This window comes from Pristiophorus japonicus, chromosome 1 (genome assembly GCF_044704955.1).
Source record: "Pristiophorus japonicus isolate sPriJap1 chromosome 1, sPriJap1.hap1, whole genome shotgun sequence".
NCBI classification, from domain to species: Eukaryota; Metazoa; Chordata; class Chondrichthyes; family Pristiophoridae; genus Pristiophorus; species Pristiophorus japonicus.
The window spans coordinates 523,370,359-523,395,547 of record NC_091977.1 but is presented as its reverse complement, the minus strand read 5'-3'; the positions used below and the strand labels follow the sequence as shown (position 1 = coordinate 523,395,547).

The following is a 25,189-nucleotide window of genomic DNA, read 5'->3' as shown; positions in this document are numbered from 1 at the left end:
GAGCTGTTCTCTTGCAGGTTGTGGTGCATATAGGTACCAACGATATAGGTAAAAAACGGGATGAGGTCCAACAAACTGAATTTAGGGAGCTAGGAGTTAAATTTAAAAAGTCAGACCTCAAAGGTAGTAATCTCAGGATTGCTACCAGTGCCACATGCTAGTCAGAGTAGGAATGGCAGGATAGCTAAGATGAATACGTGGCTTGAGGGGTGGTGCAGAAGGGATTCAACTTCCTCAGACATTGGAACCGGTTCTGGGGGAGGTGGGACCAGTACAACCAGGACGGTCTGCACCTGGGCAGGAACGGAACCAATGTCCGAGGAGGAGTGTTTGCTAGTGCTGTTGGGAAGGGGTTAAACTAATATGGCAGGAGAATGGGAACCTATACAGGGGGACACAGGTTAGTAGAATGGGTGAAAGAAGCAAATATTAGAAAAAAGAAAAGTAAAAATGGAGGACAGAGAAACCCAAGGCAAAAATCAAAAAGGGCCAATTCTAAAGGGGCAAAGTGTGTTCGAAAGACAAGTCTGGAGGCTCTGTGCCTCAATGTGAAGAGTATTCGGAATAAGGTGGATGACTTAACTGAGCAGGCAGCAATTAACGAATATGCTATAATTGGCATCACAGAGACATGGCTCCAGGGTGACCAAGGCTGGGAACTCAACATTCAGGAAGGATAGACAGAAAGGAAAAGGAGGTGGAGTAGCATTGCTGGTTAAAGAGGAAATTAACGCAATAGTAAGGAAGGACATTAGCTTTGATGTGGAATCTGTATGGGGGGGAGCTGCGGAATACCAAAGGGCAGAAAACGCAAGTGGGAGTTGTGTACAGACCACCAAACGGTAGTAGTGAGGTCGGGGACAGCATCAAACAAGAAATTAGGCTTGCGTGCAATAAAGGGCGACTTTAATCTACATACCGATTGGGCTAACCAAACTGGTAGCAATACGGTGGAGGAGGATTTCCTGGAGTGTATTCGGGATGGTTTTCTAGACCAATATGTCGAGGAGCCAACTAGAGGGCTGGCCATCCTAGACTGGGTGATATGTAATGAGAAAGGACTAATTAGCAATCTTGTTGTGCGAGGCCTCTTGGGGAAGAGCGACCATAATATGGTAGAATTCTTTATTAAGATGGAGAGTGACGCAGTTAATTCAGAGAATAGGGTCCTGAACTTAAGGAAAGGTAACTTCGATGGTATGTGACGTGAATTGGCTAGGATAGATTGGCGAATGATACTTGAAGGGTTGATGGTGGATCGGCAATGGCAAACATTTAAAGATCACATGGATGAACTTCAACAATTGTACATCCCTGTCTGGAGTAAAAATAAAACTGGCAAGGTGGCTCAACCGTAGCTAACAAGGGAAATTAAGGATAGTGTTAAATCCAAGGAAGAGGCATGTAAATTGGCCAGAAAAAGCAGCAAACCCGAGGGCTGACAGAATTTTATAATTCAGCAGAGAAGGACAAAGGGTTTAATTAGGAGGGGGAAAATAGAGTATGAGAGGAATCTATAGAAGCTTTTGCAGTCAGTTATGTGAAAAGAAAAAGATTAACGAAAACAAATGTAGATCCCTTGCAGTCCGATTCATGTGAATTTATAATGGGGAGCAAAGAAATGGCGGACCAGTTACACAAGTACTTTTGGTTCTGTCTTCACGAAGGAAGACACAAATAACCTTCCGGAAATGCTAGGGGACCGAGGGTCTAGAATGAAGGAGGAACTGAAGGAAATCCTTATTGGGCGGGAAATTGATGGGATTGAAGGCTGATAAATCCTCGGAGCCTGAAAGTCTGCATCCCAAAGTACTTAAAGTGGCCCTAAAAATAGTGGATGCATTGGTGATCATTTTCCAACAGTCTATCAACTCTGGATCAGTTCCTATGGACTGGAGGGTAGCTAATGTAACACCACTTTTTAAAAAAGAAGAGAGAGAGAAAATGGTTAATTATAGACCGGTTAGCCTGACATCAGTAGTGGGGAAAATGTTGGAATCAATTATTAAAGATGAAATAGCGGCGCATTTGGAGAGCAGTGACAGGATCGGTCCAAGTCAGCATGGATTTATGAAAGGGATATCATGCTTGACAAAACATCTAGAATTTTTTGAGGATATAACAAGTAAAGTGGACAAGGGAGAATCAGTGGATGTGGTGTATTTGGACTTTCAAAAGGCTTGTGACAAGGTCCCACACAAGAGATTGGTGTGCAAAATTAAAGCACATGGTATTGGGGGTAATGTACTGACATGGATAGAGAACTGGGTGGCAGACAGGAAGCAGAGAGTCGGGATAAATGGGTCCTTTTCAGAATGACGGGCAGTGACTAGTGGGGTGCCGCAAGGGCTCAGTGCTGGGATCCCAGCTATTTACAATATACATCAATGATTTAGATGAAGGAATTGAGTGTAATATCTCCAAGTTTGCAGATGACACTAAGCTGGGTGGCGGTGTGAGCTGTGAGGAGAATGCTAAGAGGCTGCAGGATGACTTGGACAGATGAGGTGAGTGGGCAAATGCATGGCAGATGCAGTATAATGTGGATAAATGTGTGGATAAACGTGTGGCAAAAACATGAAGGCAGAATATTATTTGAATGGTGCCAGATTAGGAAAAGGGGAGGTGCAACAAGACCTGGGTGTCATGGTACATCAGTCATTGAAAGTTGGCATGCAGGTACAGCAGGCGGTGAAGAAGACAAATGGTATGTTGGTCTTCATAGCTTGGGGGTTTGAGTATCGGAGCAGGGAGGTCTTACTGCAGTTGTACAAGGCCTTGGTGAGGTCTCACCTGGAATACTGCATTGAGTTTTTGTCTCCTAATCTGAGGAAGGATGTTCTTGCTATTGAGGGAGTGCAGCGAAGGTTCACCAGACTGATTCCCAGGCCGGCAGGACTGACATGAGGAGAGACTGGATCGACTGGGCCTGTATTCACTGGAGTTTAGAAGGATGAGCGGGGATCTCAAACATATAAAATTCTGACGGGACTGGACAGGTTTGATGCAGGAAGAATGTTCCTGATGTTGGGGAAGTGCAGAACCAGGCGATACAGTCTAAGGATAAGGGGTAAGCCATTTAGGACCGAGATGAGGAGAGGTTTCTTCAGTCAGAGTTGTTAATCTGTGAATTCCCTGCCGCAGAGAGTTGTTGATGCCAGTTCATTGGATATATTCAACAGGGAGTTAGATATGGCCCTTACGGCTAAGGGGATCAAGGGGTATGGAGAGAAAGCAGGAAAGGGATACTGAGGTGAATGATCAGCCATGATCTTATTGAATGGTGGTGCAGGCTCGAAGGGCCGAATGGCCTACTCCACCTATTTTCTATGTTTCTGTGCAGGGGTGGGAAGAGAAGCCATTGCAGGTGATTCTCTGGGGTGAATCAAAGGGTGAAAGTTATGTTACGGTTGTAGAAAGCTCTGGTTCGGCCCCAGGAAGGATATATTAACTGTTTGGAGGGCCTGCTGTGCAAATTCACCTTAATGATTTCAAGACTAAAAGGGTTAAATTATGAAGGCTGGTTGCATAGTCTAAGCTTGTATTCCCTGGAGTAGTTAAGTCTAGAAGATTAAGAGGTATTCTAATTGAGGTGTTTAAGATGATTAAAAGAATTGATAGGGTAGATAGAGAAACTTTCTGGTGGGCGAGTCCAAAACTAGACTACAGAACCTCTAAATTCGAGCTCGGTTGTTTAGGGATGATATCAGCAAGCACTTCTTCATTTAAATGGCAGTGGAATTCTGGAAATCTCTTTCCCCAAAAAGCTGTTGAGGCTGGGGGGGTCAATTGAAAATTTCAAAACTGAGAATGCTAAATTTTTATTAGTCATGGGTCTTGAGGGTTAGGGAACCAAGACCGATGGAGTTAAGATATAGACCAACCATGATCTTATTGAATGGCTGAACAAGCTCAAGGGGCTGAATGGCCTACTTCTGTATCCTATGTTTCCTCTCCAAACCCATCCACTTGTCATAGATGGTTACTCTTACTGAGGTGCCAATCGCCAAACCCTCCAATGAAAGTGTTAATTCTCGGTTGGGCGTATAGGGTTGGCTCACATTGACGGTAACTTTGAGCCACATTCATCTTACTGGATTGATGTACTACTGCCAAATTCCTACCTGAACTTTGCTATAATGTGTCGAGGACAAGAAACTTCAACAGACAAAACTTGAATTACAGTACAAGGAAACATTTAAGATTTCTCTGGCAGGGCACGTATTGAACACAACTTAAAAGCAAGCTTATATAGTGTAATTCATGGTAGCCCCACAACGACTTCAGGTTTCGCTTAGCTGTTTGCTTTTCTTTCCCTGTGCGTTAAATAAATCATGTGGTTTGCAAAAGATTAATTGGCAGTGTAAAGGGGAGCTTCACAAGAAAGTACATTGGGATAAAAAAAACATTCTTTTGCTACTCAAGGAGAGTGATCATTTTCCAAATTTGCCTCCACCTTTGGAGATGATGGTTCAAAGTTGTGTTCAGTCACTGAATGTAGGGAGGCCATTGTCTGGGTGCATCAAACCTTCCTTTATTCACTTAAATGAGAGACTCCTGAATATGTCTTGCTACCATTAACCTGAATCTTTAATTTTGACCAATTTCTTCTATAACCAGCATTCCTTCAATAAATCGGAATAGAATACAGAAAGGGTGAGAGATGAGAATTGTTGACTCTGGCCACAGATCAGCTTCACCAAGACCCCATTTTCGGGTCCACTCTGGTGGTATGGTCTTGGGTTATTGAAACCTCCTTAATGATACTGTCAGCCGCTCCAATATCTAGACAAATGGCAAAGGCAGCAATCCTTTGAATTGCTAATAGGCTCACCATAAGAACATAGGAGCAGGAGTAGGTTATACGGCCTCTCGGGCCTGCTCCGTCATTCAATAAGATCATGGCCGATCTGATCATGGACTCAGTTCCACTTCCCTGCCTGCTCCCCGAACCCCTTATCCCCTTATCCTTTGAGAAACAGTCTATTTCTGTCTTAAATTTATTTAATGTCCAGCTTAGACAGCTCTCTGAGGCAGCAAATTCCACAGATTCACAACCCTCAGAGAAGAAATGTCTCCTAATCTCAGTTCTAAATGTGCGGCCCCTTATTCTAATATCATGCCCTCTAGTTCTAGTCTCCCCCATCAGTGGAAACATCTACTCTGCATCCACCCTGTCAAGTCCCCTCATAATCTTGTACGTTTCGATAAGATCACCTCTCATTCTTCTGAATTCCAATGAAAGGCCCAACCGACTCATAAGTCAATCCCCTCATCCCCGGAATCAACCTAGTGAAGCTTCTCTGAACTGCCTCCAAAGCAAGCTTATCCTTTTGTAAATATAGCAACCAAAACTGCACGCAGTATTCCAGGTGTGGCTTCACCAATACAGCTGTAACAAGACTTGCTTGCTTTTATACTCTATCCCCTTTGCAATAAAGGCCAAGATTCCATTGGCCTTCCTGATCACTTGCTGTACCTGCATACTAACCTTTTGTGTTTCATACACAAGTACCTCCAGGTCCCACTGTACTGCAGCACTTTGCAATCTTTCTCCATTTAAATAATAACTTGCTCTTTGATTTATTTCTGCCAAAGGGCATGACCTCACACTTTCCAAAATTATATTCCATCTGCTAAATTTTTGCCCGCTCACTTAGCCTGTCTATGTCCTTTTGCAGCTTTTTTATGTCCTCCTCACACATTGCCCTTCCTCCCATCTTTGTATCGTCAGCAAACTTGGCTATGTTCCACTCTGTCTCCTCTTCCAAGTCGTTAATATAGATTGTAAATAGTTGGGGTCCCAGCACTGATCCCTACGGTACCCCATTCATTACTGATTGCCAACCAGAGAATGAACCTTTTATCCCGACTCTCTTGTTTTCTGTTAGTTAGCCAATCTTCTATCCATGCTAATATATTACCCCCAACCCTGTGAACTTTTACCTTGTGAGGTAACCTTTTGTGTGGCACCTTGTCAAATGCATCAGTTGATGTAATTTATGCAGGTGAAACTATTGGTCCATTGCCCTCTGTTCATTATCATGTTCTCTCAAATTATTGTTTTTTTTGGTGCTTACTTGTTTCCTCTTGATTTGATTCACTCATAGCCTATTTTTGGCCAGCATGGACACACTGGGCCGAAATGGCCTCCTTCCGTGCTGTAAACTTCAATGATTCTATGATTCAAGTTTCAGATCTCTGTTGGCTCATTCTAACTGCTTCAGAAGTAATTGGGAGCTCATTTGATGTACAGTTGCAAGCTCCTGATCTCTGCTGCAGATTGATTAGGTTGGATATCAATTCTTTTATGGCCAGTACCACCACAGGAGATAGTGGCAGAGAGGTGGATGCTTCAGACAATATGTTCCTCCCTCTTTTTTTGTTTTGCAGATTTAATGTAGCTCTAGAATATGCCTGATGATCTGATGAGGTTTTTAAAGTTATAAAGGAGTTTGATAGTATAGCTGTAGAGAATATGTTTCCACTTGTGGGGGAGACCAAAGCTCGGGGGACATAAATATAAGATGGTCACTATTAAATCCAATAAGGAATTCAGGAGAAACTTCTTTATCCGGCGAGTGGTGAGAATGTGAAACTTGCTGCCATAATGCGTAGTTAAGGCAAATAGCATGGATGCATTTAAGGGAAAGCTAGATAAGTACACGAGCAAGAAAGGAATAGAAGGCTATGTTGATGGGATGAGATGAAATAAGGTGAGAGGTGGCTCATGTGGAGGATAAACGATGGTGTAGATCTGTTGGGCTAAATGTTGTGTTTCTGTGCGGTTCATTCTATGTAATTTAGTGTGTAAACATAGATTGGTTTCAGAGAACTAATGTTTTGCATATTTAAATTGGTATTGTCTGTTGGTTTAAAATGTTATAAACTGAGCTTCCGAAAGACCATGCTGGAAACATCACGTGATGTCCTTACTGTTGTTTGTATTCTCTTTTCTCTACCCAATCTCCTGGGACATATTTTCCTTTTTAAAAAGCATTTGGCATATGCATGTATTCCAAACTCAAATATGTGTATTTGAATTTTATTTCAGATATAATTGACGTCACACCACAGCTGACCACATAACAAGTTGTTGCACAATTTGGCTGGAGTTCAATAATTAAAGTTTTAAGACTGGGTCGATATTCTTGAATTGAAAGTTTTGCAAAATCCAGAAGATTTTTTTTTTTTAAATGCACAGAATCCATAACATAGCAGATTGTATGTAGTGTTCAGGAGCCAGCAATCTTTGCATTGTTCTGTGTTATATTGTATTTTCATATTGACGCAGCACTTCATAGTTTCTTTTAAATTTCTGAACAGTGTTTTACAAATGCCTCTAACTATTCCTAAAAGTGTAATATTTCTCCACAGAATGACAAAACCATTGAGCTAAGTACTACAATTATTCGATCGAGTCCCAGCGCAACACCAGATCAAACTATCGTTAATCAAAATGAATTGACATTTCCAAGCTCACTGGAAGAATGTACAGATGCTTCTTTCAATCCTAGTTCACAACCAAGAAAATCGGCTTGTGATAAACAGCAAAGCCATGAATGCAGACGTCCTGTGGATGAACATGAAGACGAATGTGGTACACAACATGTTAGCAAGATATCTTCTCCACAATCTGAGAAAGCAAAGATGCTACGATCAAGTATGCAGCAGTTGGATGCTTTTCCTCCTTCCATGTCGGGCAAGCCAACAGTATACAAGGAATTATGTGCACAACAAAAATCTGATCATGTCAGTGCACCTTGGCAGGACAAGATGAACAGAATGCATGGTGTAGAATCCTTGACTGTTGCCTCTACAAGTAATAATGAATTGGGTGTTTTCCCACCGTTAGACACTGGCAAATATATGCCTATTTCAAGCTTTAAACCCCATGGAGCTTCGGATGTGCCTTTGGCAGGTCCAGCATTACTTACTGGACATTCATTGTTAACAACTCCACTGGCCCAGCAGTATCTGGGAACTCTGACCTCCACTGCCAATTGCCTAAATGTGCCTTTGACTTCATGCTGCTTGGGCAACACTTTGCCGCCTAATATGTATAGCCTTGCGGCTGGCTTGCCTGGTGCTAATATGCTCATGGGGAATATTCAAGCATTTGGGACTCGCCTTGACTCTAAATTAGGGACAAGGATGCTAGATCCGGCTCAATTCTACAGTGCGGACTCCAATTTTAAAACGCAGTCTGTTGGCTACCAGCCTTCTAGAATAGGCATGTTTGATCAGTGGTCAGATGGACATCAGTTGAGAGATGATGGTAAGTATTTTTCTGGTAACATTTTGGAGATAAAGTTGTTGCTAGAATTGGAAATGCTGAAAATTGGTTTTCAAAAGCAAAGAAAATTCTTCCTTTCTATCTTGATACCCAGTAGGAGTATAGCCTCATTCATGCTTCCATGTGCCATAGGAGTATAGGTTCTGGGGAACCATGTGCTGCAGCAGACTCGAAAAAAGGGAGGTGCATCAGTCATTGGCATGCAGGTACAGCAGGCAGTGAAGGTGGCAAATGGCAGGGAGGGATTCAAATTCCTGGGGCATTGGAACTGGTTCTGGGGGAGGTGGGACCAGTACAAACCGGACGGTCTGCACCTGGGCAGGACCGGAACCAATGTCTGAGGGGAAGTGTTTGCTAGTGCTGTTGGGGAGGAGTTAAACTAATATGGCAAGGGGATGGGAACCAATGCAGGGAGACAGAGGGAAACAAAATGGAGACAAAAGCAAAAGACAGAAAGGAGATGGGTAAAAGTGGAGGGCAGAGAAACCCAAGGCAAAAAACAAAAAGGGCTATTGTACAGCAAAATTCTGAAGGGTCAAAGTGTAATAAAAAGGCAAGCATGAAAGCTCGGTGCCTCAATGCAAGGAGTATTCGGAACCCACGAGAGGGCTCTGAGCTAGTTAGAATGGGTGAGAGCTCAGATGAACAGGATCCCAAGAAAGAATGCAAAAGGCAGGAGGCAACAGAGCAGAGTAGCACGGGTAAGTGTAAACCACACGGTGATAGGAAGGGACAATATGTATGAATATAAAGGGGCTGCAGGAGGGGTCAAAACTAAAAATCATGGTTTTAAAAACTAGTATTAAAACACTACCTAAACGCACGCAGCATTCGAAATAAAGTAAATGAGTTGACGGCACAAATCATTACAAATGGGTATGATTTAGTGGCCATTACAGAAACGTGGTTGCAGGGTGGCCAAGACTGGGAATTAAACATACAGGGGTATCTTGACAATTCAGAAAGATTTGACAAGAAGGGAAAGGAGCTGGGGTAGCTCTGTTAATAAAGGATGATATCCGGGCAGTTGTGAGACGATATTGGCTCTAATGAACAAAATGTTGAATCATTGTGGTTGGAGATTAGAGATAGTAAGGGGAAAAAGTCACTGGTGGCCATAGTTTATAGGCCCCCAAATAATAACTTCACGGTGGGGCGGGCAATAATCAAGGGAATAATGGAGGCATGTGAAAAAGAAACGGCAGTAATCATGGAGGATTTTAACCTGCATATCAATTGATCAAATCAAATCGCACGGGTAGCCTTGAAGAGGAATTCAGAGAATGCATACGGGATTGTTTCTTCGAACAGTATGTTACAGAACTTACAAGGGAGCAAGCTATCTTAGATCTGGTCCTGGGTAATGAGACAGGAATAATAAACGATCTCCGAGTAAAAGATCCTCTCGGAATGAGTGATCACAGTATGGTTGAATTTGTAATACAGATTGAGGGTGAGGAAGTAGTGTCTCAAACGAGCGTACTATGCTTAAACAAAGGGGACTACAGTGGGATGAGGGAAGAGTTGGCTAAAGTAGACTGGAAACACAGATTAAATGGTGGCACAATTGAAGAACTTTTAAGGAGCTCTTTCATAGTGCTCAACAAAAATATATTCCAGTGAAAAAGAAGGGCGGTAAGAGAGATAACCAGCCGTGGATAACCAAGGAAATAAAGGAGAGTATCAAATTGGTTTTTAATGTGTATAAGGTGGCCAAGGTTAGTGGGAAACTAGAAGATTGGGAAAATTTTAAACGACAGCAAAGAATGACTAAGAAAGCAATAAAGAAAGGAAAGATACGATTACGAAAGTAAACTTGCGCAAAACATAAAAACAGATCGTAAAAGCTTTTACCGATTTTATATGAAATGGAAAAGAGTGACTAAAGTAAATGTTGGTCCCTTAGAAGATGAAAAGGTGGATTTAATAATGGGAAATGTGGAAATGGCTGAGACCTTAAACAATTATTTTCCTTCGGTCTTCACAGTGGAAGGCACAAAAACCATGCCAAAAATTGCTGGTCACAGGAATGTGGGAAGGGAGGACCTTGAGATAATCACTATCACTAGCTGGGTAGTGCTGGACAGGCTAATAGGACTCAAGGTAGACAAGTCCCCTGGTCCTGATGAAATTCATCCCAGGGTATTAAAAGAGATGGCGGAAGTTATAGCAGATGCATTTGTTATAATCTACCAAAATTCTCTGGACTCTGGGGAGGTACCAGCGGATTGGAAAGCAGTTAAGGTAATGCCTCGGTTTAAAAAAGGGGGCAAACAAAAGGCAGGTAACTATAGGCCAGTTAGTTTAACATCTGTAGTGGGGAAAATGCTTGAAACTATCATTAACATGGAAACATAGAAAATAGGTGCAGGAGTAGGCCATTTGGCCCTTCTAGCCTGCACTGCCATTCAATGAGTTCATGGCTGAACATGCAAATTCAGTACCCCCTTCCTGCTTTCTCGCCATACCCCTTGATCCCCCTAGTAGTAAGGACTTCATCTAACACCCTTTTGAATATTTTAGTGAATTGGCCTCAACTACTTTCTGTGGTAGAGAATTCCACAGGTTCACCACTCTCTGGGTGAAGAAGTTCCTCCTCATCTCGGTCCTAAATGGCTTACCCCTTATCCTTAGACTGTGACCCCTGGTTCTGAACTTCCCCAACATTGGGAACATTCTTCCTGCATCCAACCTGTCTAAACCCATCAGAATTTTAAACGTTTCTATGAGGTCCCCTCTCATTCTTCTGAACTCCAGTGAATACAAGCCCAATTGATCCAGTCTTTCTTGATAGGTCAGTCCTATCATCCCGGGAATCAGTCTGGTGAACCTTCGCTGCACTCCCTCAATAGCAAGAATGTCCTTCCTCAAGTTCGGAGACCAAAACTGTACACAATACTCCAGGTGTGGCCTCACCAAGGCCCTGTACAACTGTAGCAACACCTCCCTGCCCCTGTACTCAAATCCCCTCGCTATGAAGGCCAACATGCCATTTGCTTTCTTAACCGCCTGCTGTACCTGCATGCCAACCTTCAATGACTGATGTACCATGACACTCGGGTCTCGTTGCACCTCTTCTTTTCCTAATCTGTCATCATTCAGATAATAGTCTGTCTCTCTGTTTTTACCACCAAAGTGGATAACCTCACATTTATCCACATTATACTTCATCTGCCATGCATTTGCCCACTCACCTAACCTAACCTATCCAAGTCACTCTGCAGCCTCATAGCATCCTCCTCGCAGCTCACACTGCCACCCAACTTAGTGTTATCTGCAAATTTGGAGATACTACATTTAATCCCCTCGTCTAAATCATTAATGTACAGTGTAAACAGCTGAGGCCCCAGCACAGAACCTTGTGGTACCCCACTAGTCACTGCCTGCCATTCTGAAAAGTACCCATTTACTCCTACTCTTTGCTTCCTGTCTGACAACCAGTTCTCAATCCATGTCAGCACACTACCCCCAATCCCATGTGCTTTAACTTTGCACATTAATCTCTTGTGTGGGACCTTGTCGAAAGCCTTCTGAAAGTCCAAATATACCACATCAACTGGTTCTCCCTTGTCCACTCTACTGGAAACATCCTCAAAAAATTCCAGAAGATTTGTCAAGCATGATTTCTCTTGCACAAATCCATGCTGACTTGGACCTATCATGTCACCGCTTTCCAAATGCGCTGCTATGACATCCTTAATAATTGATTCCATCATTTTAACCACGACTGAGGTCAGGCTGACTGGTCTATAATTCCCTGTTTTCTCTCTCCCTCCTTTTTTTAAAAAGTGGGGTTACATTGGCTACCCTCCACTCCATAGGAACTGATCCAGAGTCAATGGAATGTTGGAAAATGACTGTCAATGCATCTGCTATTTCCAAGGCCACCTCCTTAAGTACTCTGGGATGCAGTCCATTAGGCTCTGGGAATTTATCGGCCTTCAATCCCATCAATTTCCCCAACACAATTTCCCGACTAATAAGGATTTCCCTCAGTTCCTCCTCCTTACTAGACCCTCTGACCCCTTTTATATCCGGAAGGTTGTTTGTGTCCTCCTTAGTGAATACCGAACCAAAGTACTTGTTCAATTGGTCTGCCATTTCTTTGTTCCCAGTTATGACTTCCCCCTGATTCTGACTGCAGCGGACCTACGTTTGCCTTTACTAACCTTTTTCTCTTTACATATCTATAGAAACTTTTGCAATCCGTCTTAATGTTCCCTGCAAGCTTCTTCTCGTACTCCATTTTCCCTGCCCTAATCAAACCCTTTGTCCTCCTCTGCTGAGTTCTAAATTTCTCCCAGTCCCCGGGCTCGCTGCTATTTCTGGCCAATTTGTATGCCACTTCCTTGGCTTTAATACTATCCCTGATTTCCCTTGATAGCCACGGTTGAGCCACCTTCCCTTTTTTATTTTTACGGCAGACAGGAATGTACAATTGTTGTAGTTCATCCATGCGGTCTCTAAATGTCTGCCATTGCCCATCCACAGTCAACCCCTTAAGTATCATTCGCCAATCTATCCTAGCTAATTCACGCCTCATACCTTCAAAGTTACCCTTCTTTAAGTTCTGGACCATGGTCTCTGAATTAACTGTTTCATTCTCCATCCTAATGCAGAATTCCACCATATTATGGTCACTCTTCTCCAAGGGGCCTCGCACAATGAGATTGCTAATTAATCCCCTCTCATTACACAACACCTAGTCTAAGATGGCTTCCCCCCTAGTTGGTTCCTCGACATATTGGTCTCGAAAACCATCCCTTATGCACTGCAGGAAATCCTCCTCCTACCGTATTGCTTCCAGTTTGGCTAGCCCAATCTATGTGCATATTAAAGTCACCATTATAACTGCAGCACCTTTATTGCATGCACCCCTAATTTCCTGTTTGATGCCCTCCCCAACATCACTGCTACTGTTTGGAGGTCTGTACACAACTCCAACTAATGTTTTTTGCCCTTTGGTGTTCTGCAGCTCTACCCATATAGATTCCACATCATCCAAGCTAATGTCCTTCCTAACTATTGCATTAATCTCTTCTTCAACCAGCGATGCTACCCCACCTCCTTTTCCTTTTATTCTATCCTTCCTGAATGTTGAATACCCCTGGATGTTGAGTTCCCAGCCCTGATCATCCTGGAACCACGTCTCTGTAATCCCAATCACATCATATTTGTTAACATCTATTTGCACAGTTAATTCATCCACTTTATTACGGATACTCCTTGCATTAAGACACAAAGCCTTCAGGCTTGTTCTTTTAACACCCTTTGTCCTTTTAGAATTTTGCTGTACAGTGGCCTTTTTTGTTCTTTGCCTTGGGTTTCTCTGCCCTCCACTTTTCCTCATCTCCTTTCTGTCTTTTGCTTTTGCCTCCTTTTTGTTTCTCTCTGTCTCCCTGCATTGGTTCCCATCCCCCTGCCATATTAGTTTAACTCCTCCCCAACAGCACTAGCAAACACTCCCCCTAGGACATTGGTTCCGGTCCTGCCCAGGTGCAGACCGTCCGGTTTGTACTGGTCCCACCTCCCCCAGAACCGGTTCCAATGCCCCAGGAATTTGAATCCCTCCCTGCTGCACCACTGCTCAAGCCACGTATTCATCTGCGCTATCCTGCGATTCCTACTCTGACTAGCACGTGGCATTGGTAGCAATCCGAGATTACTACTTTTGAGGTCCTACTTTTTAATTTAGCTCCTAGCTCCTTAAATTCGTTTCGTAGGACCTCATCCCTTTTTTTTTTACCTATGTCGTTGGTACGAATGTGCACCACGACAACTGGCTGTTCTCCCTCCCATTTCAGAATATCCTGCACCCGCTCCGAGACATCCTTGACCCTTGCACCAGGGAGGCAACATATACCATCCTGGAGTCTTGGTTGCGGCCGCAGAAACGTCTATCTATTCCCCCTCACCATTGAATCCCCTATCACTATCGCGCTCCCACTCTTTTTCCTGCCCTCCTGTGCAGCAGAGCCAGCCACGGTGCCATGAACTTGGCTGCTGCTGCCCTCCCCTGATGAGTCATCCCCCCCAGCAGTACTCAAAGCAGTGTATCTGTTTTGCAGGGGGATGACCACAGGGGACCCCTGCACTACCTTCCTTGCACTGCTCTTCCTGCTGGTCTTCCATTCCCTATCTGGCTGTGGACCCTTCTCCTGCGGTAAGACCAACTCACTACATGTGATACTCACGTCATTCTCAGCATCGTGGATGCTCCAGAGTGAATCCACCCTCAGCTCCAATTCCGCAACCCGGACCGTCAGGAGCTCGAGGCGGATACACTTCTCACACACATAGTCGTCAGGGACACCGGAAGCGTATGGCCTTCATAGCTAGGGGAATTGAGTATAGGAGCAGGGAGGTCTTGCTGCAGTTGTACAGGGCCTTGTTGAGGCTTCACCTGGAATATTGTGTTCAGTTTTGGTTTCCTAATCTGAGGAAGGACTTTCTTGCTATTGAGGGAGTGCAGCGAAGGTTCACCAGACTGATTCCCAGGATGGCGGGACTGACATATGAGGAGAGACTGGATTGACTGGGCCTGTTTTCACTGGAGATTAGAAGAATGAGAGGAGATCTCATAGAAACATAGAAAATTCTGACGGGACTGGACAGGTTAGATGCAGGAAGAATGTTCCCGATGTTTGGGAAGTCCAGAACCAGGGGTCACAGTCTAAGGATAAGGGGTAAGCCATTTAGGACCGAGATGAGGAGAAACTTCGTCACTCAGAATTGTTAACTTGTGGAATTTTCGACCGCAGAGAGTTGTTAATGTCAGTTCATTGGATATATTCAAGAGGGAGTTAGATATGGCCCCTACGGCTAAAGGGATCAAGGGGTTTGGAGAGAAAGCAGGAAAGGGGTACTGATGTGAATGATCAGCCATGATCTTATTAAATGGTGGTGCAGGCTCGAAGGGCTAAATGGCCTACTCCTGCAACTATTTTCTATGTTTCTACAGATCTTGTGTCCTACAAAATCGTGAAATCTGCAATATTGAGTCAGTTCATTTTACTGTCGCTAAATTTCTTGCCAAACTGGAGTCGATACAATCTACTCATAGAAGCTAGGGATATATTAGACTGGGTGTCCAGTTTATTTATATTTAACCAGGACGATGCAGGTTTTTGATTTCTTCCTCCGGTTTTTCAAAAGCCAAAGATGTTGATACTGGGTTGTGAACCTCTTATTTAAAAAAAATATTAGATTATTCTTTTTCATAGTCTACAAAATGAAATGCTATGCTCGTTATAAGTAGCACAAACAGCCTACACTGTGTTAATTAGATAGCCATGTAAAAAGAAAATGAAGCAGGAAAAATGAGCATTAACATTCAACCGTTAAAGTTGAAAATGTAATATTGCAGTTGGTACACTGAGTTTGCCCCAGCTTGCTTTTGGCCATGTAGTATAACAACATAAGAAATAGGACCAGGAGTAGGCCATACGGCCACTCGAGCCTGCTCCGCCATTCAATAAGATTATGGCTGATTTGATCGTGGACTCAGATTCACTACCCCGCCCGCTCCCCATAACCCCTTATCCCCTTATCATTTAAGAAACTGTCTATTTCTGTCTTAAATTTATTCAATGTCCCAGCTTCCACAGCTCCCTGAGGCAGTGAATTCCACACATTTCCAACCTGAAGAAATTTCTCCTCATCTGTTTTAAATGGGTGGTCCCTTATTCTAAGATCATGCCCTCTAGTTCTAGTCTCCATCAGTGGAAACATCCACCTTGTCAAGCCCCCTCCTAATCTTACACGTTTCGATAAGATCACCTCTCATTCTTCTGAATTTCAATGAGTAGAGGCTCAACCTACTCAACCTTTCCTCATAAGTCAACCCCCTCATCCCCGGAATCAATCTAGTGAACCTTCTCTGAACTGCCTCCAAAGCAAGTATATCCTTTTGTAAATGTGGAAATCAAAACTGCACGCAGTATTCCAGGTGTGGCCTCACCTAATTTATACAATACATTACCGAGATCAAAAAGGTAACTAAATGCCTCCAACTTGATTTAGCATGTCTGCACCAAACAGATGGCAAAGACTAAGCATTTTACAAAATGCAATGGTGCTCTTGCAATCATCGATGCTCTTAAATACAGTGATTTTACACATTTGACTCCAGTTCACAAAATGCACTGGTAAGGCACTGCAGCACAAGGTAGGTAAGCATGGTAAGCCTAAAAAAAAGGCCAACGTGACTCTCTTAGGGCGGGGGGGTGGGTTGTCATTGGACATACACTTGCTGTGCCACTTGGTGCTGAAGAATCAATGACTTAAGTTAATGTTGGGAACTCACCAGAATAGGATGATCATGAAATGGGATCTTTTTGAAGCCCGTTGATACTGAAAGATCACTGGCACTGAGTGTGTGCTGGTACTGAGAAAATGCTGGTACCAAGACATCTTCAGCACTGATTGGTGCTCCATCATATACAAACAAAAGGCAAATTGCATCAGATACGAAGGTAATTATCAATCTAATCGCACAGGACTTCTCTCAAAAGGGCTCACAGATTGCAGAATCACCAGGGAAATTATTGCTGAAACAACTTCAGTGCCAGATGGCACCAGCCATGCTTTAGTTTATGTTCCCCCAGAGATAGTCAAACCACCTGTAAATATGTCCCCGTGGGGCATTGGGAGAGCAACCAAGCTGTACCCCAAGAAAGCTTTGTACATTTTAGTCCCCACCGTGGAAGATTGGTAACATATAGTCTTCTGAAGCAAGGGATTCAGTGTGGATTTGGAATCCTTGCCAAGATCAGTTGCTCGGAAACCACAGAGCTTATCGTGTGATCTACTAACTCGACAACGCAGTCAATGGTTTGACTGGATTGATTAGAGACATTATCTTCATAGTGAATTAGACCAGACATCCACAATCCGTTAATGCCCAGAAGCCAATTTTCGAGTTCCCCCTCTACCTATAGTTAATTGAGAGTGGGGAGAAAAGGTAAAGAAATAGTGGTTAATTGCCCAAGGATACGTTGTTCAATCAAAGCTCCAAATACAGTATATATTTTGTCTCTTTAAAGTTAGCCGTTGGATGTAAACCTTATGAGGTATTGGCGGAAGTGTGGGAGCAAGCGGACCACCTGCTGACTGCTTGAGTGCTATGTAATATTTTAAGCCCTAAAAGAATGATGCGGTTTAATAATTTTGTAAACTGATGGGCTTTGGTGTAATTTGTGGGGGGGGTTTCCCCAAAAAACTTTTGTTTTAGGTCATGTGCTGGTCCCAGAAGAATTGAAGTTTCCAAATTCATGTTGTGTTGGAATAGCATCACAAACAACACTCAGCACGTTCAATCCAACTGAACGGTGGATGCAAGTCTCTATTGGAGTTGTTGGTGTTGCACTGAATGGAGATAAGGTTTGTATTATTGAAACATGCATATATTTTTCTCATCAAATAGGCTTTCAGCGGGGTGAAGAGAATTATAGCCCTAGTCCTGTTCAAATTTGCATTTTACAATATCTAAGGATACTCTTTTTTTTTTTTCTCGTTCTTTTGCCAGCTTTCAGCCATTCCTGATCTTCAAAATGGTTGCTTAAAGTCTGTGGAAGATTTGAGAAGTAGTACTCGCACACTGTTCCTGGACACCAGTTGCGTTTAATAATAAGTGCGCTTGAGATCTCTTCTCTAGTGACTAAAAGCTACTACAGTTGTATTAGCATTGGCCATTTTGTACTGCGGAACTAATTTCTAATAGTCTTAAGCACCTGCAGTAAAAAGTTACACCATGGAGTAAACACATTCCTTTTTTAAAATCTTTTTTGAAAAAGGGACAACTAACCTGAATTTATTCTCGCCTGGACAACTATATGGATTATGCTTCTTCCACCCCATCTCTTGTCCCTTTCTCCCAGTTTCTGTCAGTTTCATGGTTGCACTTTCTGCACCAGAACTTAGGACATTTTCTACCGTCTACAATTTAATTCTACCACTAAGCACATCTTTTATTTATAGAGGGACCATTCATCAAGAATACCCTTGTTAATTCTTCTGTAACCCAAATTCTAGGTGCATTTCCCTGGCACTCCTATCCAGTGCTAACATTAGCTCTGTGTTCTGTATGTAAACCTGTAAATACCATGTCTAACTACCAGGGGGCTTATCCCCTGGAGTCCCAAGGAATCCCACAATCCCTTGGGAGCACCTGTATTTAAGGAGGCCTCACAGGCTGGAGAGGCACTCTGAGATCTGTAACAAAGGACTACGGTCACACTCACTTTGAGCTTGCAGTATCCAGTCTGACACTCTATTCAAACCATAACACTCTGGATCTCTGCAAGGGAATAGAGCTGCTTTGGCAGATGTACAGAAATCACACAGCAGTTCTATTTGTTGGATCCAAATGACTGTGTTTCCATCAGTGAACTTGTTACAAATTGGTGACTTTAATTAAAAAAAAAAGAATGGACAGATTAGGGGTTAGTTTACTAGAAAACACTCCAATAGTTTTTAAATGTTTTTTTGCTGCCCAGACTAGCTTGGAATTCTGCTATAAGTATTTAGAATGTGTGTGTGCTCACTCTCCTATATCTCTCTCCCATGGTGTTACACACAGGGAGTCAGGACCAAGTGGAGTTAGAGGCTACAGTAATATTTGGGCAGCAATCTGTCTCAATGGAGATTTGTCGGGATCTGCAACACTACCTGTCCAAATATTGCTGCTCAGTAGTGGGTCAGATTACATTTATACTGCTTAATTTGTGGGGGGGGTGCAGGGAAGAGAAGAGAGTACAAGATTATTGGATTTTTGGTTCCATTCCTGAAGCTTCACTGGAACAGCAGTTGCCTGTTCATTGTACCACTGTGGCAAATGTGGACGAGACGAGGGTTCGTGGAGGACTGCGTGCTAGGTGCTATTTTTGTGGTGATCATTAAACTGGGGAAAAAAATCACTACTGGTTAGGCTCATCAAATAGAATCTTTGGGGGAGAAGGAGGATCTAGGCAGCTAAACTTTTATTGGCTTTTAGAAAGCTGCAGTAGACGAGAGTATGGAAGACATTAAAAATCCTGCGATGATGCATATCTCTGAGAGGGGTGGTTATTGAGGCATAAGCCTGAAAGAGTATTGCAGGATTTGCATCTCGTAGCGCTAATGTGAGTTCCACGAAACTAATTTCATCGATGTCTGTCTAATGCTGATTTTAGTTTCAGGCAAAAGTGCTACTTTCATTTTTTTTTTTTACAAACTTTGTCTTTCTGAACAAATTTTCAGTTCAAGAAACGCTTCTCTTCATTCACAAATTGCGTTCCAGAGATAACTGTCTGTACATTCATACACTGCCACCCAGTGTCTTTGTACTGGAACTGCATGCTAAATCTCAGCCAAAACACACAATTTATGGGCTATGCACCCAACATTACTGTGACAGTCATTGAACATTAAATGCCAATTGCGGTGCCACCTATAGTTACTGTAGGTAAAGATTAAGGGGTAGAAATTTGGTCACTCCTCTGTTGCGGCATTAACCTGGGCAGAGCAGTAAACTTTGCGCCAGCAAATGGTTTGAGTCTGCTGCCACAAAATTAATCCGCTGAGCCCTGAGTTTGGAGTGGAGCGGAGCGTTAAAGGAAGTGTTGATCACTTCTTTTAGGGCGTTAGTACAGGGGGTTGGGGGTGGGGGGGGTGTAATCTGAGGAAAAACTAACCAGAAAGATTTCCAATACATTACTCATGCCACCACAACATAAATTGCCAAAAAAATCAATCGCACTTAACCTCAGGTCGACATTACTTGCCTCACTGTGGCTTGTTCAACTTGGAACGCCAGCTTGCACAGGCATTCCACCTGGACACTCGACAGAGTACGACGAGTGGGGTGCAATCCAAATATCCAGCCGGTGTTGCAACCCAGGGCATTGCACACCGGCTCGCCACATCCAGGCGGCATTGCTCCGCGCCCCCTCTAAACCGGCACCATTGCTGCCCCTCTGGAGCGCTAAACCGGCGCGGCAGATGACCAAAAATCCAGCCCTAACACTTTTTTAAAGCAGATGTTGCCATAGATGAAGCCTGACTTGGGAGTTTCCAACACATGTTGAAATGGAATGTTCAGACCCAATCAGCACTTTTCATATATTTACATGCATGGGGGTCACAATATAACTTTGCAAGCAAAACAAAAGTAGGGGGAAAGTGTGAAGTGACTTCAGAAGGACATGGATTTGTTGATCGGACTGATTGGTTTGATGAAATTTAATGTGGAGAAACGAGGTGATAGATTTTGGGAGGAAGAAGGGTTAATCATTTTTTTTTAAAGTTAGAGAAATTTGGGGGTTCTGATTCATAAATCTTTTAAGTGGCAGGATCGTTAATCAAGCTGTAGAAATGCTTATAAGATCTTTGTTTTATAAATAGGGATAATACTAAAGCTATATAAATCATGGGTTAGGCTGCAGTTAGAATATTGCGGCCTGTTTCATGATTTGCTTACATGATACAAGAGATAAAAGATAGAAGAAACTGCGATTCTCTCTCTCAGTGCAGAGAAGGTTAAGAAGAGAATTGATAGAAGTGTTAAAGTGAAGAAGGGTTTTGATTAGGTAAATGGGGAAAACTCTTGTCACTGTATCTAACTAGAGGGTATATGTTTAATATCGTTGCTAGTAAAGAGAGAGTTATTTGAACATGGGATATCTTAACCAGAAAAAGTGGTGGAAACAGAATCTATCATCGCTTTTAAAAAGGAACTAGATACAAGTTTGACAAATTCAAAAGGGTGAAAGATCTTGTAAATGGAATAAAGTAGATAACTCTTCCAGAGATCCAGAGCAGGTATGTTGGCTGAATGTGCCACATAATTCCATGATATTGCAATTTCAAGGCTGTAGCAAGCGACAGTCCAGCCACATTAAAATTACTTAATCAATTCACAGAACTTGTTTAATCATTGTACCTTCCAGATGGATGCATTTGCTCACCAGTGTTGGATATTCAAGAACAAAACCATCATTGGCCCTCATGTTACTGAAGATTTAAAAGTGATGTTCCTTCCACGTTACCCTGGGATTTATCAGTGTGTACTGTGTGTCTCCTCATGTCCAGTCTCGGCAGATGCCAATACAATTACCAAAGCAGAAGCACTTGCAGCCAGAGTGATTATTACAGCTGTGGCAGAAGACCCATTGATTGAGGTGAAGAACAGTTTCATATATAATTTACATATAGCACAAATGCATCATTATAGCCCTATTGGTCATGAGTAGGTAAACTAATCCAGTGTTTCAACCACTACTGACTACATTTATTTCAATGGTCTTCAGAAACTGACCATGTTTTGAACATTTTGAGTTATTTTTGACTGGAGCTTTTCAGCAAGTCTGGCTTGAGAAAAAAAGACACCAGAGTGAACGAGGGTTAATACACCGACTAATCGCATGGTCACTTCTTTACTAGTTCTATAGATTCCGCTTGCTTTTGCTCATGGCAAGGATTCACTATTTTATAACTGCCGCAGACATGACTGGCCAAATGGCCTCCTTCGGTGTCGTAATTTTTCTATGATTCTATGACGTGTTTATGCCATGTAAGAGCTAATCTCCGTTCACTGACGGAGACGAAGTTGAACTCCAATTTTAAAAAATATATGCTGGTATTTTTTTTGGTTCTTTTGTGGAGTGAATTCCACCGCTCTCCATTATTCTGTAAATTGGAGTCCTTTATTTCATATTTATATATAATGTCAGTACTCAGTCATTGGTAGCATATATTCCAATATCTTGTGCACAACTACCAGATGGACAGCAGTGTAAAGGAACTGAAGCCTTCAAGTGCCACCCAACCTTTGACTGAAGGCCTCTTTTTGGTTTAAATTTTAAATGGGTCTCGAGGACACACCAGCTTCTCTGGTTAATCTTCAAACTTGTAATTAAAAAAAAAAAAAATGGGATAACCAGTCACAGCTAGATTTTAATACACCTTATGACTTGGCCAACACAGTAGCAACACCACTGCCAAGTTATTTTTTAATTGTTTGCCCATTTAATTGTGACGTAATCACTGAGCGGGATTGACTGGCCATGAACAAGTGCTAATTATAGTGTTTAGTTATTACAACTTGCATTGCATAGCATCTTTTTTTAAAACCACAATTTTCTACGGCATTTCACACCCTGAGAATGGGAGGGTTGGGAGAATGAGGTGACATGTAAAGGTGCTGCAGATGAGCTAGGTTTTAATGAGGATTTTAAAGATGGGGAATGATGCAGCAAGAGGGTTTATGGAGGGAGTGGGGTGGCAAGATGAAGCTAGTGCCACCAATATAGCAATCCGAAAGGGGAACGCAAAAGGTGCAGTAAACTACTTGAGGTTCATGGAAGTTAAAGAAGCAAGAGTGGACCAAGGCTGTGAAGGGATTTGATGACAGGATCGAGGATTTTGAAGGTGATCATCTGGGATTGGGGAGCTGATGGAAGTCGGCAATGTTTGGGGTGATATTTGAGCAAGATTTTGTGCAGGATAGGTTGTGGCCAATCGGGATGATTTTGGATTTCATGTAAGGATGAACTCTGGAAACCAGGGAAGAGGTCATTGCAAAAGTTGAATCCAGAGATGACTGTAGGAGTGGTTGAGATATTCTTTGCCATTGGGTGAGGTAGGGCTAATGTCAAAATTCCCTTTAAGCTCGGCCGCGCACTTTTTTTATAGAGGAAAAATCGCACATGCGCGGAATTTGGAATGGCCCGCACAGCCCGTTAAAGGGGACGCACCGGGAAAAAATAATTAGAGGGAACATTGCATGGTGCACAGTGATATTTTTCTGATGGGTTTGCAGATTATCTTAGAGCTGAGCAAGTTGCAAGCTATCTGATTGAGCTTAGACAGGCATGGAATGGATTCTCATCCTTGTTTTCAAATCTCTGCATAGCCTTGCTCTTTCCGCCCCACACCCCCTGAGATATCTGCGCTCCTCTAATTCTGCCCACTTGAGCATCCCGGATTATAATTGCTGAACCATTGGTGGTCATGCCTTCTGTTGCCGAGGCCCCAACCTCTGGAATTCCATGCCTAAATCTCTCTCTCTCTCTCTCTCTCTCTCTCTCTCTCTCTCTCTCTTTTTCTTTCTCTCTCTCTCTCTCTCTCTCTCTCTCTTTTTCTTTCTCTCTCTCTCTCTCTCTCTCTCTCTCTCTCTCTTTTTCTCTCTCTCTCTCTCTCTCTCTCTCTCTCTCTCTCTCTCTCTCTCTCTCTCTCTCTCTCTCTCTCTCTCTCTCTCTCTCTCCTTTTAAGACGCTCCTTAAAACCTACCTCTTTGACACAGTTTTTGATCACCTGCCCTAATTTCTTTGTGTGGCTCAGTCTCCAATTTCATGTGTCTGTTGTGAAGTGCCTTGGAATGTTTTTCTATATTAAAGGTGCTATTTAATTCAAGTTGTTGTTGGAATAGGATCACAAGTTAAGCTTCAGAGTTTCTGTTTGAGCCAAACAGATTGGTTTCGATCTTGCAGATGTTGAGCTGCAAAAAAAAATTCTCGCTCATCTAATACTTGATCAGACAAGCATTTTGGTTCTGGATTGGAAGGTGGAAGTTGGAGCTTATCTGCATCGAAATGAAAGCTCGTGGAAAATTTTGCCACGGTGCAAAACACAGATGGGAAATCAGAGGGGGCAAAGGATGGAAACTTGGGGCACACTGGAGGTGACCATGTGTGTACAAGAGGAGAAGATATGGTAAGAGATATGCTGACCATATTCGGGCGGGTAAGAATTAGACCCATGACAGAGCAGTCTCGGAGGTGGTCTGCGGAGTCATGGTCATAATGCAGTTTTCCCCTCCAAACAACTAACTTTTTTTTTTAAAAAGTAAAAATTTTACTGTGTGCTCAGGAGATCATCAGATTGACAGGAAAATTAGTGGAATCATAGTAATTTTCAGCACAGAAGGAGGCCATTCGGCCCATCGTGTCTGTTCCTGTCGACAAAGCTATCCAACCTAATTCCACTTTCCAGCTCTTGCTCTGTAATCTTGTAGGTTACAGCACTTCAAGTGCTTATCCAAATCTTGTTTAAATGCGATGAGGGTTTCTGCCTCCAACAACCTTTAAGGCAATAAGTTCGGGACCCCACCACCCTCAACTCCCCTCATCCTTCTACTAACTATTTAAAATATATGCCCCCTGGTTATTGACCTCTCTGCTAAGGGAAATGGGTGCTTCCTATCCACTCTATCTAGGCCTCTCATAGAATTGGTAACCCATACGCATAGAATTCTCTACAATTCCAAAACAAAATATTTTGCCGACGTATAAAGATAATCAATTCAGTTAATGACTTTAATTCTAATTCTAGGTTTTGGCTGGGAAAAGCGACTGCTTGGATTTTGGTGACTTGGTTCCTGGTGGTGGTAAAGCACTCTCTCTCAAACTAATCAACAGGACTCGAGCCACCATTCCCGTTCGGCTGGTCATCAGTGCAGTAAGTTGTTTTTTCTCAAAAGTAACTAATTGAATAAATGAATGTATAATTGCTAATCCGTTTTGATCAGTTAAATTGCATTCTTTGTCTTGAGGATTAAGACTTAGTCTCATTGTTCTGATGCCAGAATGTTGACTCGGCAGCAAAGTTCCTCATACAGTACAATATGTGCACTCTAACCCTAACCTTTCTGGCTCTGCCAGTTCTTTGCTCAGACCCCACTTCCACTTCAGTCAGTGAAAATTCAATTTAAGTAGACTTGTTATTTTGAAAAATCTTTTTCTTCAGGTTCAAGTAGTGAAATTGAAGAAGTGACATGATGTCTGGCTTCAAACACTGCACTAAATGTTGATGAGCTTTCTCTGCTCTCGGACATTCCTAGTGTTTGTCCTGGCTAAACAAAGCATGTAATATGCAGTGCCTACTTCTTCCTTTTTGCTGCAAGCAATAGGATGACTG

The 25,189-nt window shown here is 42.7% G+C and overlaps 1 protein-coding gene across 4 annotated transcripts in view; it reads left to right on the top strand.

The window, feature by feature from the left end:
- The window catches only part of cep192 (centrosomal protein 192), a 174,284-nt gene that overhangs the window by 75,545 nt on the left and 73,550 nt on the right, over positions 1–25,189 (top strand). For all 4 annotated transcript variants that reach the window (XM_070896513.1, XM_070896530.1, XM_070896521.1 and 1 more), the window contains 4 exons: positions 7,378–8,278; positions 17,529–17,677; positions 21,223–21,453; positions 24,605–24,730. In XM_070896513.1, the coding sequence (XP_070752614.1) occupies positions 7,378–8,278; positions 17,529–17,677; positions 21,223–21,453; positions 24,605–24,730 (1,407 nt within the window). The remainder of the gene's footprint in view (positions 1–7,377; positions 8,279–17,528; positions 17,678–21,222; positions 21,454–24,604; positions 24,731–25,189) is intronic.